At 37.2% G+C, this 15,375-nt stretch overlaps 1 protein-coding gene across 5 annotated transcripts in view; it reads left to right on the forward strand.

The window, feature by feature from the left end:
- The window catches only part of tmem131l (transmembrane 131 like), a 48,557-nt gene that overhangs the window by 15,272 nt on the left and 17,910 nt on the right, over positions 1-15,375 (forward strand). For all 5 annotated transcript variants that reach the window (XM_052545242.1, XM_052545246.1, XM_052545243.1 and 2 more), the window contains exons 4-9: positions 3,198-3,269; positions 9,260-9,383; positions 9,529-9,645; positions 10,692-10,796; positions 14,006-14,083; positions 14,941-15,094. In XM_052545242.1, the coding sequence (XP_052401202.1) occupies positions 3,198-3,269; positions 9,260-9,383; positions 9,529-9,645; positions 10,692-10,796; positions 14,006-14,083; positions 14,941-15,094 (650 nt within the window). The remainder of the gene's footprint in view (positions 1-3,197; positions 3,270-9,259; positions 9,384-9,528; positions 9,646-10,691; positions 10,797-14,005; positions 14,084-14,940; positions 15,095-15,375) is intronic.

Raw genomic sequence — 15,375 nt, forward strand, 5'->3', positions numbered from 1 at the left:
ACATAAAAACAGTGGCACAACCTGTGTTTATCATAGCAAAGGCAACATACAGTATTATATGAATTCCATGAGCTTATGACGGGAGCACCAGAGTTTATAGCGGTTAAAAGAAATCTTTAGCATTAATTCTGAACGTGGCTCGTCTTGAAAAACGATGACCGTTTAACGTTCTACAATGACGAAGTCACACTGCAGAACTATGTGCCAAGTTTTCTGACAGTGCCAGAATTTAGTCAAAGGTAAAATTTGTGATTAATCGGCTGTCGGTGAACATGTAAAAGCCGTGAATAAAGATTACAGATTATAGGAATCTTTTAGGATTTTCTGAATTTGTCTCTGACAACCAAATCATAGCCAAAATCACACCGAGTGAGCTGGGTTTAAAAATAATAAGTTCATGCTTAATTGGTTGGACTCTGTGTCTCATTCATATTTTGCGAGAACAGTTAATGCATTATTTGAAACTATTATAATAACCGATTCTCAGTTCCCAACCATAATAGAGTGGCAAGTGCATTTAATTTATACATAACTAAAAAATAAGCTCACCTGAAACTCTTATACTCTGTAGTTCCCTTTTCAGCATTGACAGGATGTATACCCACAGGTGCCTTGATTTTTAACTTGATAGTTGATAATCTGATGTTCATGCAGTTCAGTGAATCAGCATTCTCTATGCATTGCTCACACTAACACCAGTACAGGCTAAATCTCTTGGAGCCAGTGCACAGCATTTTGTTTTACCTCTAGGTGTACTATACATTAAGGGTCTCAGAAAAAGTCAAACACACCTAATTTTGCTTTTGTTATCATTTTTTGACAGAACCTTTGGATGTTCTGGAACTTCTATAGCTGTGCTCACCTCCCACTGGCAGCCATTTGATAATGTAGCCGGCTGTTGAACTTTTGGACCCTGTATCAGATCTACCCCATGTCTTTTTATAAACCCGCTCTGTGATAGCTGACTGAGGGATTTGAATTCTGTGGATGTGTAGTCCAGAATTTAGATCAGGGTGACTGCCATGAAGTTTAACAACATGAATAACTTGTTTTACCAGTGTGATAATGGCCAGACAGAAACCTGTAACCATTTTTGTTTCTTTTTTTTTCTCTTTTTAAAGTCAGTCCATATTTGATGCTCATCCAGTCTCTCTGTTCAATCTACTTTGTTCATTTCCCTTTTATTGAGACCTTTTGAAAGCTGTTTAAAGCTATAAACATGTTTTCTGAGGCTTAGATGCATTCATAAAAGCATTGTTGGTTTGTTTCATATGTTCTTTCCTGGAACTGTTGCAGAAGTGATTCATACCTTGAGCTCTCATCTTTCTGTTGGTAATCAGTTATGAAGGCCACTGATATGTCTTCACGTCAGAGGTCCTAGCTGATGAAAGCCTGGACAAACCACTGACAGTGTTTAGAAAGGATTACCCCCAGAAGGGTTCCTCACTGGAACCCCCAGTATTTCTTTTTTATCATTAGTAGCATATTCAGTAAAAAAAAATAATAATAAAATGACTTTCTTCTGTGGAACACAGTTTTTTTTTTATTTTTTTTTTATTTTTATTAATCCACATTTGTGACTTTCACAATGCGCTAACATTAAGTTTCACAGCATGCTGGTTTACATTGTTTTGAAGTCATAGACTGCAAAAAAATATGGTCGACGCGCCTTCCACTTGCTTCCACTTAGGGCTGGGTGATATATCTAACAATATGATAATGCGTATCTAGTCATTAAATCTGGTTCTGTGATTACCGCTAAATCGCCATCACCTGCTTTCTAATGGAGCGGCATTTAATAGACAGAGCCGTAGATCACTGAGAAGTTACGCAACTCGATCATCGCACTCCTAGTTAATAAGCTCTTAGCTGATTGGCTTGCTTGACATTGCGTCGTGCAAATTTTTCACTCTAAAAAGCCGCCCTTTAAACGCCTACCAGAAACAACAACACACAACACCATTATTTCACCAACAAAGAGAAGTTATCAGAAAATTATAAGTAGTAAGTCACTGGAACTAGCGCAATCACAAAAAGAACATGATAAAAGCGGCCGTTTGTTTGCATGCTTTGTTAAAGATTTTTAATCAAAAAGCATCAATGTTTTACTATAATAAGTGATGCATTGACCATAATTAAGTTTTGTATTATTTCTGAAACCTTTAACTGAAACTTTTATTTTTGAAAGCATGATGCAGAGTAGAAGATCAATGTTGGAATTTTAAGAATGTACATCGCAAATAATTGAAAATTGCTATTCATTTCATTGAACACAAGTTCACGTTTATCATCTCACAGTACCAAAACCCATGTAGGTCAATTCAACAAGAACACTTTAACAAAACAACTTAAGAGCCATTTATTTGCACAGTTTCCCTTCTTCAGTTGGGGTTTTCAGAGAAACAAGCAGTTTATTAAGCATAAGGAGAGTATAAAACTAGGTGTTTATAATTTGGTCTGCTTTGCCCTGCTGCCCACTTTAACTTCCTGTTGTTTTTAGTTGCCTATTACACCTTTTCACACTTATTATGTTTTGTAATACATTATGATTCTCTGGTGTTTGTTTCATGGTTTCGGTGTCAGAATATTGCAACCTTATAGCTTCATTTGGTGTTTTTGTTGTTCACTTCATAACAGAAGAAAGCTCATTTAACTTTTTAAAGGCTGTTTCAAATGTTCATACAAAGTCACATGATATTCTCATGTATCTTAAGTGTATTATGTAGACGTGAGTCTCTCAAGAACAATGAAGTCATTCCCTAAAGACTGCCAACAAACTTGCTCTGTTTGTGGTTTATTAACATTCATGCAGGTAAAAAGATGACATTGTGTGATAAAGCCAGTTCCCTTTTGCCTTTTCAAATGAAATGTCATCTCAGGGCAAACACCAGTCTCAGAACACAATTTGTTTTTATGCAGATTTAAATCAGGATTTTACATCCTGAGATCTACAGTAAACTGAAATTGAGTTAGTTGCTGTGCTTCGTTGCATAGTACCACACAAAAGTCATATGTTTTGATTTGGTCATGTGTATACACTATGCAGCACATCATACCAAGTTTCCCTTCTTCCCCAGAGAGGAGCAAAACCTATCTACTGGTTTTGATTCTCTTGCTCAGTATTTTTAAAGCACTTTTTCACGTAAAAAGCATCAATCTGTCTGACGTTTACATGTATTTCTCTCTTTTCTCCTCAGCTCCTCGTTTTATGTGCAGGAGAGTGGGAGACCGCTCCAGTTTCGGCCGCCCACACTGGATTTTGGACCACAGTAAGTGTTTTACATTTTATACATTATACCCTCAATATCAGCACAATAACCAGCATGTAATTTAGGCATGTATATATGATCTTATATCTCCATAATAAGCGTATAAAACTAATTTATTTTCAAACCATATTGATATATTTAAAATAAGTCACATGATATAAACAATGACATGTAATGACGCTTTTCCACTGCGTGATACATTTCCACTGCTGTTAAGCGTTGCTTTAGAGTGAGCTGGATTATTCACATGTTGTTATTGTTGCGCCGCCTCTACTGCCGCGACTCGTGAAAAACTTTTTCATTCCACGTCGCCACATCAAGCTCTCACTTGTTCCGCTCCTCTGCTGTCAGCGTGAGGAACATCTATACTTTCTCAAAAGACAACGTAATGTGCTCTTTCAAAACAGTTGCGTTCGATTCCTCGCTGGCTGTGCTGATTTCAATCCAGCGGTTCTGTTGTGTTTGCATCTCAACTTCAGTGATGCAGGTAGTGAAGATTCTCTCCGGCTAATCAGTGATCAGCAGAGTTTACACGTCAAGTTTTGGTAATGGTACGGTTCACTTGGTGGTACTTAAGTACCAGGTACTGTACACATTGGAAAACCCCCAAAAAGTGAACGCGAATATTCGTTTATCGCTTATATTCATCCAGTCCTGACTTTTATTTAAAGTCATATTGAGTTTGAACAGATTTATATAATATAAAGTAGGGCTGCACAATAAGTTGAATGCAATTGTCATGTGCATCTTGTCAGTAAAGCCGATTCTGTGATAAGTAGTAACTCTCCATCATGTGCTTTCAGATGGAGCAGCATTTATTACACCAAGCCGTAGTTCACTGACAAGCCAAGCAAAATCGCATTCATAACAAACAGCTTTCATAATCGCAGAACGATTTCTTGGATTTTGATTAAATCGTCTGCGATTATGAAAGCTGTTTGTGTAGCTTCTCAGTGAACTACGACTGTGTGTAGTAAATGCTGTTCCATCTGAAAGCACACGAAAATATCGCATTTATTAACGTTTTTATTCTAAACACTTTACTGAAGTTGTGAAGTGAGTTTGAAGTAAATCCTTCTGTGTGATGACGTGGCTTCTGACACAGAATAAGGCACGCAACATATTTCTAATATATACTAAGCTGTAAAAAATGGCTTGCAGATTTTCACAATTTTAAGCTGTATGTTTATTACGATGTTTAGAAATATTGGCTATAACTGAATATAATTTTAGAAAAGGTAATACTTTCAAAACTAAACATTGTTTGACAGTCATGTCATTTATAGCAATTGGCTAGGCTTCCACTGTAAGTGCATTGCTATAAACATATGTAGTTATTATTATTTTTGTATATATATTTATGAATTTAAGGTTAGTCAGTTGTTGCCACGGATGTTGTTCATGAAACCTAAATGGTATTTTAAGGTCTGTTTAGTTTTAAAAGAGTAGTTGGCATCCTCTGCAGACAGGATGACCAAATATGGCTGAGCTGCTTCTCTTCTGATGGAAGAAAGAACTGTGGCAGAGTTTGGAGTGGACTGCACTGCTTTCAGTTTGGCCTTAATAAATAACGCGTTGGAAAGCTGTAATGTCTGTTCCAATGCTGATAGTCCAAGCTGGTGGAAGCATTACTGGTGGTTGTGACCTTTGATTTGGACACTGAGCCAGATGGTTTTCTTAGTGTGATTTACAGCTGCTGCAACTAATAGATAAAATTGATGATAATTATAAATATAAATAGTGATTTATTTAAAAACTGCTTATTTTAGGTTACGTCTTTGTTAGTGAAGTCACTTCGCAGGAATGAAAATGTTATTTCGATGTAAAAAAAAAAAAAAAAAAAAAAAAAGAAGGTCACGGGCATGTCATTTCATGCGCTCATTGCTGCATCAAGTGCTATGGCAGAGTGCTGGTGCTGTTCAGTGCTTCTGAAAGCCATTTTATCAGGGCATAAATGTTACAAAAGTAAACACACACTTAAATAAGAAAGTGCAGGTCACTGCACATATGTAAAGAAAATCTTACATTTTCAAATGCAAAGAGTTTATATTGCCAGCTGTTGACTTTTGTCAAGGTATAATTGACACAATTTGCATTTTACGGTTATTTTTATCCGAACATTTCAGTTGTGCAGAATGCTCGTCCTAACATGATACTGTACATGTTAAACTTGTAATACTTCTGAGCATGTTCATACATGTCAATCATAAGTAGAGAACATGAGGAAGGGTTTGCAGTCATTAAAATAGGACATGTCAAAAATAGGGTTTAAATAAGCTATAACTATTTGAAATCCTATGTGAAGCACAAGTAAACACCAGCTCTATTAATACATTTATTATAACTTTCACACACAGTGTTCAAATTGGGATCTGTAATGTACTAATGTTTTAAAATAAGTTTCTTCTGCTCAGCAAGGCTGCCTTTATTTGTACAACAAAAAATTGCCAAAATATATTATTTTACAAACTTATACATTTTAAGTTAAAATGTGCTTTTTTTGTTTTGGTAAAATGTTTGCTAGAATGTAAAAAAAAATTTAATATTTTTAAATTGTTGTTTTGTAATAGATTTATTATTTAAAAACCAGGATAAAACAGTAAAAAGCACATTCTGGTAATTTAATTAATGTAATAATGAAAAAAAAAGGCGGCAAAGTAGGCCTACATGGGTCCTTCGGCCCAGTGTTTAAATTGTTCGGTTTCCGCCAAGAATTTTAATTTCAGTACATACCTACTGTATTCTTTTTAATATTTTTAAACAATTATTTTGAAACCAGCAGTTTTAGATACACAGTGTATTGGTGTATTGCATAATATTTCACTGCACCTGTATGCACAGGTAGGTAACGGTCTACACCTTGTTTTTCCTGATACATGTTCCTGCAGTGATGCAACACACACTAGTACACACAACCTTTCTGCAGGAGAGAGAAACAAACAGGCGTCTGGCAGCTAATTTCATCAGCCCTTCTGCACCACCTTCCACATGTTATTATGTGTCTTAAGCACTCTCTCACACACCCCTCATTTTCCCATCACTGCTTCCACTGGGACTACAGCTTAGACTGGGAATGGCATTGCTTGGGCAGTGTTGCATAATTTTATTTTAGTTCTGCTTTCAAATTTGGGACCCTTTTGCAAACAAGAGATTTCCCAGTTCTGCCTTTTTATGACTAATAACAGATACACATATCTATTATTTTTTTAAGTTTCAGTTCTTTAGTTTTGCTTTTCGATACAATAAACTAAATTAGCATACAAAAAATATATTTTATTTTATTGTATTTGTTACAGTATGTTAATTTTCATTAAACCTTTGAGGGGAGAGTTACTGGGAGTACAGATTTAGAAACGTCCGGTGACGTCAAATTCAAACTGTGCTTTAGCGCTTTATCTGGCGCTGAGCCAGAGAGAGACGTGCACTGCTCTTGTCGTATTATCACGACTATTCATATTTTAGGTTTCAGACATTAAAATACACAAGTACCAGTAAAACAATACATTTAGAGTTTGAGAAATACACACATGTATCTATGGAAGCAACAATAACAATCCATTCAAATTTAACTTGCCGATTTGTTTAATTCTTAAGTAATAATTGACGACGGGCCGTTGAATTATTAGAAAACTAATGCACACCCGAGGTGGTGATGCGGCCACGACGCATAAAGTTCACTCTGTTCTTCATCCAGTTCATCAGCCACTTATTACTTGTATTTTGGGAGAAATTTATGAATTAATGTGCTGTAAATCTGACTGACAGGACTCTCTGAACTGCAGCGTGAACAAATATAGCGGTGCCCATCTCACTTTACAGATCCTGGTCAAGATAATTTAGAAAGGTTTTTAAATGACAAAACACACTCATTTACACACATTTGTGAATCGGAGTATCAGATTGTTCATGACATTGTATACAAGTTTGTGAATATTTTAAATAAGGAAAAACTAAATAAAAGCGATCCATCTGTCATAAGCCCGTAACATTGCCTGGTCGCCTTCTGTGTGAAAGCAACCACGTCCCGGAATTGATTACCGAATTGAACCCGGGTCGGGGACCTAGTAACATTGCGGTAATCGATCCGGAACGAGCGCTGTGTGAACAAAAGCCAGATCTAATTCCGTATCGAAGTGATGACGTGCGTTATCGCGCGACTCTTTTACCGGCAGTTTTGAAGGAAGATCAACATTTGTGACGAAAACATATGTGCAAACTGTAATGAAGCAGAGATCAGTTGGTTCCTCACTTTCCGCACTGACACAGAGATCGTTAGCTTGCTTCAGTTAAAGTATAATGTGCCAAGCGTTGTCGACTCGTACATTACACGTCACGCGCTGATGTCACGTGTCGTTACGGGATCTTCAAGGGTTGTATGTGAAAGCACGCACATATACCGGGTCATCACTGGCAGTGTGAAAGTGCCAAATCTAGCGACCAGGGAACAATTACAGGAACACTTTACCCCTGTATTTGCCGGAATGGCAGTGTGAAAGGGGCTATACAGTGTTATTGTGGCTGCGGTGTGTCAAGTGACTAGCCGGATGCATCGTCATGGAAACAGTGAGGAAACGTTCTAAAATAACACCTACTCACTCTGGGGGGACCGCTAGAATATTTTAAACTCGCCACTGAAAAGGTTAATATTATATCCTACAGAATTAACAATGACCGTAACTGTTGTTGTTAATATTTGTCATAATATTTCTAAGTAATGTCATTTTTAAAATTACAAATTAAACTGAATTTTTTTTTTTGATTTTTTTTTTTATTTAGGGGGGGGGGAGGGTAAATGGCAAAAACAAAGTTATACTTTTCTTGTAGCCAAAAATCAAAAATAATGTAGCATAATTTTTGCTTAATGTTGTATTGTTGCATGCATAAAATTGAATTCGTTTTAGTTAAATATTTTTGGTTGCCAAAATTTCACTGAATCAAGATTTTAAGTTCTTAAAAAATATATATATATATTTTATGTAATTGTTACTTGTTTTTGACCGTAATTCCAAGATGATAACATGTGACATTCTACTCAGAATGACTCTGAGTTTTGCATTTCTATGGCAACACCATCAACGTATTCACGTGGTCTCAGAACATAATCACTTGTAAGTTGGGAATGTTCTGTGACCTACAGCTTGGACCAATGTGAATTGGACTGCTGAGTCCGGTGACATTGACCACTCTGAGTAGAGCGTCGCGTGTTGTCATCTCAGAAATTACAGCAATTACGACATGGCGTGAATTCAGCTAATGCTTTAAAAGTTAAGTAATTGTCCATACAGCTGTTGGAGCACTATGCTTTAGAAAATTGCCAAATGCAAGTGCAATTTATCAAGAGACCAGATAATAAAGAAATGATGACTGAAGTTGACAAGTTAGTAAGCTTAGTCTGTCCATTAGCCGTGTTGAGTTTTGGAAACTGAAGATGATGTGTGCCTAGTCTGACACACATGAACACTTGAGATCCAATATTGGTTTAAATAGTGCAATGGATCTGCAGTCGTTTTTATTGGCTACCGTGTTTTACATGCTGATGTTCCCGCACCTCTTTCGAAGCTGACTTTTGACCACAGGAACATCGTAACATAAAGATCGGAGCTGCTAAGCTTTCTGTGGTTAGAATCAGCTTTGAAAGGTCAACTCAAGTCTTTTAATAGAAGTGTGTGGCTTTGAGTGACATTTACTTTCATCTTTGCTCAAGTGTTGTAACACTGATCCGTTCTCATTGTGATGCTTTGGGGAAGTGTGCACTTTGAAAGTCTGGATTTTTAATCGCCAGACTGAAATAACTGATCTCCTTTTGAGTATGGTTCTGTTTCAAGGCAACGATGTTCATAAAACCATAACATTCTCTGACATATCAGTCATTTAGATCAGTTTTTCCGTTTCACAGTGGTTGCATTTACAGTGACATGCCTTTACAAAAACACTGTGATGAAAATGATTTTGGAGTCTGCAATGCTGTATTTCGCTCTGTCATTCTGCAGGCTGGTGGGGCTGCCAAGAGCTGAAACCGTTGAAATCCAAAACCCCAGCCCAGAGCTCCCAGTCACTCTGCTCTCGGTGTTTACATCCAGCAGACATTTTCACATGCCTTCGTTCCACAGAAGGGTAAGTATGCACCTCATTTCCCATTTGGGCAGCTTTCTCTGTTCCTCTACATCAGTTCAATCACTCTCATTGTCCCATAGTAATGTAATCCAGCGTTTCGTGTCATTCGGTTTCTTGCATAGTGTTTTTTTTTTTTGCTTTACAGGTGATTCCACCCAGAGGGAAAACATCTTTTAAAATAATTTTCCTCCCCACATTGGAGGGCAATGAAGAAATCTCTTTATTTATTAACACATCAACCCATGGGGTGATATCATACCAGGCAAGTTTTAGAGAATTATACTATTACACAGTCAGTCTTTCACTTAAAAGGTCTCATAGAGACTTAGTATGCCCCTCTTTACTCAGGGGGATACTAAAGGGGACATGTGGGAGAGATTCATATTTAAAAGTGGTTTATTTAGCTTGGCAGCAGTGCAAAAGCAATTGTAGCCGGTTGCATAAAATGACAGTGGTAAAATGGTATTCCCACGGTTAGGAATCATTTTAAGAATTTTAGTTTTTTTTCCTCAACCAAAGTACATATAACAAGACAAATTTAATATTCGTGACCAGAGCTCGGACTTGCAAAATCTATGTGTTTCTTGTTTGGCTTGTGCATAACAATGCTCTTTCAGTTGTTTGTTAACTGAATCAAGGTCACACTGTGTCTTTCTGGAAGTGTAGGGCAGTTATTTATGTTACAGTACATACTGATGAGTAACAAGCTTAAATCAGAAAGCTTAAAGCAGAATCTTTTGCAATAGTCAGAATAGCGTGATACTGTATGACTGTCATCGAACAAATCTGATTTAATCACCAAAGCAATCTGCGTTGGCATATGTATTAGTATTCAGGTCATGTAAAGTATGTTATCTTCTGTAGTCATGTTTTCATTGTGAGTAAGTTTCTGGTGACCTGATAAAAGCTGGAACACCACCGTGTTAAACTGCTTCATGTTTGAAGTCTAGAAACGCCTACTATTTTTTTTTCTTTCCGCATTACCTTTCAAAAGTTTTTTTAGTTCAGTATGAAAGCTGCATTTACGTGATCCAAAATACAATAAAACAGTTATAGTACACAATTTTAAATGAAAGTTTTCTTTTTCTATATATTTACAGTATTTTTAAATTATGACATTTATTTCTGTGATTGCATAGCTTAATTTTCAGCAAACATTACTCCAGTCTTCAGTGTCACATGATCCTTCAGAAATCATTCTAATATTCTGATATAGTGCTTGAGTAAGATTTCTTATCAGTGTTGAAAACAGTCTTTGAAATGTGTTTTGTATCTCTCTCTCTGTCTCTCTCTCTCTCTCTCTGCCAGGTTTTTGGGGTTGGTGTCCATGGGGGGTCAGTCAAGGACGTCCATAGAAAGGATAGCGTTCTGATATTTCCTCACATACAGAGCATTAATCTAACACAAACTCAGGTATGCGTCATGCATGTGGATATGCTCTTTGCTTAGTTGTTTGCTTAAACATGCAGATGTTCTTTTTTGTTTACTATTCTTTGTGCTGGATGACACATGAGGTCCAGCAACAGCTGAGTGCTTCTGTCTCGTATTACTGTCATAGCCATTAGCAGAAACACACACACAGACACACAGGACATCATGCATTAGAGTCAGTGTAAAGCAATATTAAATGTGTGTTCTGGGTTTGTAACGCCACAGAAAACTGTTATTAACCACCCAGCCAAATTTGAATGATTAAAAAACAACAAGTAAGTAAAACGTTATTAAAATCTTGAAAAAAGAAGCAGGATTCTCCGTGGCTCCTCAGTAAGCTCCAGTGTGACATTTACTGTTTTTCTACTGGGGCTGGTGCCAGAGCTGGAACCGGCGCTCGGCCAAAAATGCACTCGTTCAGAACCGGCTTGTGTTTCCACTGGCAGGGAGCAGAACCCCCAACGTCACCAACATGTGACCTCAATCACTTGTCATTTATTGCGGAAGGAAAGCGTTGATCTCTTCTGTCAATCGTTAATTGGTTGTGTTAATGTTTTTCATTTACGGCTTTTAAAAACAGGCTTGTTCGAGATGCATCGCGCCGTATAAACCGATCGGTGTATGACATCAAAGTACTGCGAGTGTAATTCAAAAGTATAAAGAATCATCTGTTCTTTAATTCCTAAAAGCGGTAATTTGAGACATGATGTTCAGGCAAAATCATGAACACAAAAATGGTGTAAAGTTGTGAAACGGTTTAACGCCACAATTCAGTACTGCATAGTTCACAGTCTTTTTAACGTGTTTTCAGCATCACATTTCTAATATTATAATGTGTTAGGAATCAGTTATCTCAATTGCCTTTACAAAGACAAAAATGTCCAAGCAGCCATGCTGTGAGACACTCATGTAAACCCACAAGACTACAGTCTTTTTTGTTGATGTTATTGTTAAGGCCTGCACAGAAAGCAAAGATTACAGCAATAGGGGCTGTTGACGACACATTTTTGTGTCCACTGTGCTGCTTTTCAATTCTTTATCTCTGTAAACAATCATTACACAGCGTCTTACACCTTAGAACTTTTTAAAAAGGTATCTCTAAGCCTCTGTTTGAATGGCCCCTTAGACTACTGGGATCTTATGCAGTCAACTGGGGAACTTGTACCCAATGGGAAAGTTGGAGACATTTTCGTTTTGCTTTGTTAACCTGTTAAGCAAACAAACAATTGTAAAAATATAACAACTTTAACATCCCAGATGTTCATAAATAAAATAATGAATATCAAATTATCAATTTTGCAGGTAAAACATCGCAGTTCATTTTAGTTCCAAGACAAAAGGCCAGATAATGGCAGTTATTTCATATATATGTTACTATAAGCATTGCTGTTTGCCTGTCTTATCTCCACAATAGAAACCTGCATCACAAGACCACTCTATATTTCTTCTCAGAGTCGATGGTTTGACAGAGGTAGACGTTGGTCTGTTTTATCTCATATAGGAGCTCTGCAGTGTCTCGGCTCTCATAAACAAGTTTAAATATAGATGTGCTTCTGTTGTAGTGGCCACATTCAAAGTAAGCTCTGTGTTTGGATGAAGCCACTGCAATTTCACTCGCTGTTGTTCTGAATGATAACTGAATATAAATGGCTATTCCTCCTGAGGTCCAACAGACTGGCCTGCTGGCACAAGATGAGCCCCATCCTTATTTGGATTATCTGACAATAGGGGAACATGTGTGACTGTATATTCAAACCTGTACCTTCACACCGACTCATTTGTGATAAATTTAAGGTGGTTACATGTGGCGTGACACAGTGTTGGTTCTTCCTTATTAGCTTAAACTGAGCGTTTCCAGATAAGTACCATATACATTTTGAGGAGAGATGATGTAACCCTGCTGTTCACTTAGAATCTGGCTAAGTGCTGTACAGCTGACATGTCAAGATACTGTATTGTTGAAGTTACAGACTTTATAACAGTAAGGGGTGTTTCACCTGCTGAAATCTTGATGCTCTTGGAAGAAGGGTGCTCAATAAAATGGGTTTTTCTGACATTTCACACCGTTTCGCTGTCATATTGCAGTGCTTCATTTTTCTCCATGGCCAATCGGTGTCTTGCAAGAACTTTTCAACAGGATAAGCCCCCTCAGGCTATTAAGTGTATGTCTTTCCAAACCTGTATGAATTTCTCTCTTCCCTGGAGCACCAAGAAAGAACTTAATGTGCATCTACAGTAAACCACTTTTTTGTTTTATTAGAGATTTGTTTTTATTTTGAGCTTGACAACGTACTTTTATTATGTGGATAAAAACTGTAAACACGTTGCACCTCATTTTATGAAAGTCATACAGGTTTGGAGTGGCATGAAGGTAAGTTAGTGATGATATTGTTTTCGTTTTTGAGTGGCCTGCTCAACGTGATGGGTTTGTTAAAGTGAAAGTGACATTCAGCCAAGTATGGTATCACATACTCAGAATTCTTGCTCTGCATTTAACCCATCCAAAGTGCGCACACACACCGTGAACACACGTTTATGCTGCGGCGCCCGGGGAGCAGTTGGGCCCGAGACTCGAATCCACAACCCTAGGGTTAGGAGTCAAACCCCCCCTATTTTTTTTTTTTTTTTTTTTTTTTTTTTTTTTATATATAAACTCTTTATTGTTCACATATGCAGGCACATACACATCCCACATTTAGATAACTTCATTTAAGAACATTTATTCAAATAATCTGTGCAAAAATCACTTGGCTAGCCACAAGTTTTAGAGTTTAAATTCAGAGAAGTTCACTTCTGTACATGGAGATGACTGGCTGCTTTATAAAGGGGCCCATCTTAGCGAATGTGGTTTTGAATGTATTGAATTATTTATGTTGCCTGAAGAGGTAGAGGAACTGAAAGTTACCATCTTTAATCGAGAACACATAAAAAATGAACAAAAAAAGCTGCACTGTGCCTTTTGAAGATGCATTTGCTGCCTTAGAATCATCGGAGTTACTTTCTTTGCATACTATTGAAATCAGGCTTTTTTCGTGTTGTATTATATGTTGTTATAATAATATGAAGTTGCTGCAGATGAAAGTGTCTGCTTAATTATGTAAATTAGATGTATTGTTGTAATCATTTAATTTGGTCTGAAAAGAGCTTCTGAGCTAATGAATTTAATTGGTCTTTCTCTTTTGCTCCTGCAGGAAGATGCTTCTAATATAACAATTTTAGGTCTGGTGCTTGATTGCAGTTTACCGAAAATGTTCTACAATCAGCCCCAGGTAAGATGTAATCTCAGTTTCAGGAAGTGTTTTAAAGCCTGTTCGCACAAAGACTAATATCCCGGAAATCTGGCAGATTTCTGCTTTTCTACAAGTGCCACCTCAGAGAGTGTATTGACATTTTCCTGCAGTCGGTTTTTTATGAACATGCAAAAAGCATAATAACATTTGTGCCAAATTTTCATAACCGACATTCATGCTTGTGTGAACATGCTTTGAGATATGACTCTACTACTTATAATTCTGCTTATAAGGAACTACAGCTACTTCCTCATGTCAGTAGAAATGCAGGAGATCCTGTAGCCGGTGAAAAACAGCTCATTTATTTGCATCTTTTATTGTTTTCTCCCTATTAAACTGATTGACCCAGATCCCTTGTTAATAAAACTGAGAGTAATGAAAGCTCATGTCCAATCAATTTACTGTTCAGCATAACTGTATTGTTCATAGAAACAACGTCTTTAGATTGTGTCTCCATATCATTGTAGGTGCCAATGCATGAAGGAGAAGCCTCCTTAAGTGTACATCTCCCTTTTAAAGGTCTCCTTCCAGTTAGTCCTTGTTGGAAAGTCTTGAAGACTGCTAATAGCTCAGCAGAGACTTGATGGTGTTGTTAACACCTATCCACTCAAGAGACCATGCACTCCAACATCTAATTCTTTTCAAATTAAGCTTACACATATAATCATCTAGAGAGGAGACAGCTTAAGTTGCATTGATTTACAGGTTATTTGATGGTGATTGGGATGTGGCGCATCTTTTTTAGTTGGAACGCTTGGCATTCCTGTGATTTATGTTGACGGGTGTCTAGCGTGTCGATGAATTGTGTCTTTACGTTTCTCTCTCTTTCCTCACAGGGTTGGTGTTTAGTATCGGAGGAAGGCAGAATTGCACTTCAGATCAGTCTTTCTGAAAGAGGGGAAAGGTCGACCCACTGGGACAAACACAAGCCTTATGTGCTGGAGAATATTGTGGTGCTGCTGGTCCTCCCTCCACCAGAAGATGCTGTCTGTATGTCCATTTCTACTTTTATAATCCATATTTTACACATCTTACTCTTTACACTTTTAGATTATAAACTTGTTTGTTTTCTGCTGCAGATAAGATAAATGCTTGACCTGATTTTTGATTCATATCCTCTTAGCATTGTTTTTCTAAGCGTTTAGCTAGCTTTATTTATTGTCTTTTATTTATTTTTCCCGGTGATCCTTAACTGTATTTTGACCTTATCAGCTTTCGTTTATCTTTTGCTGTGATTCTCATACTACACACACCAAAAGCTATTTTCGGTT

This window comes from Carassius gibelio, chromosome B1 (assembly GCF_023724105.1).
Source record: "Carassius gibelio isolate Cgi1373 ecotype wild population from Czech Republic chromosome B1, carGib1.2-hapl.c, whole genome shotgun sequence".
Taxonomy (NCBI): Eukaryota; Metazoa; Chordata; class Actinopteri; order Cypriniformes; family Cyprinidae; genus Carassius; species Carassius gibelio.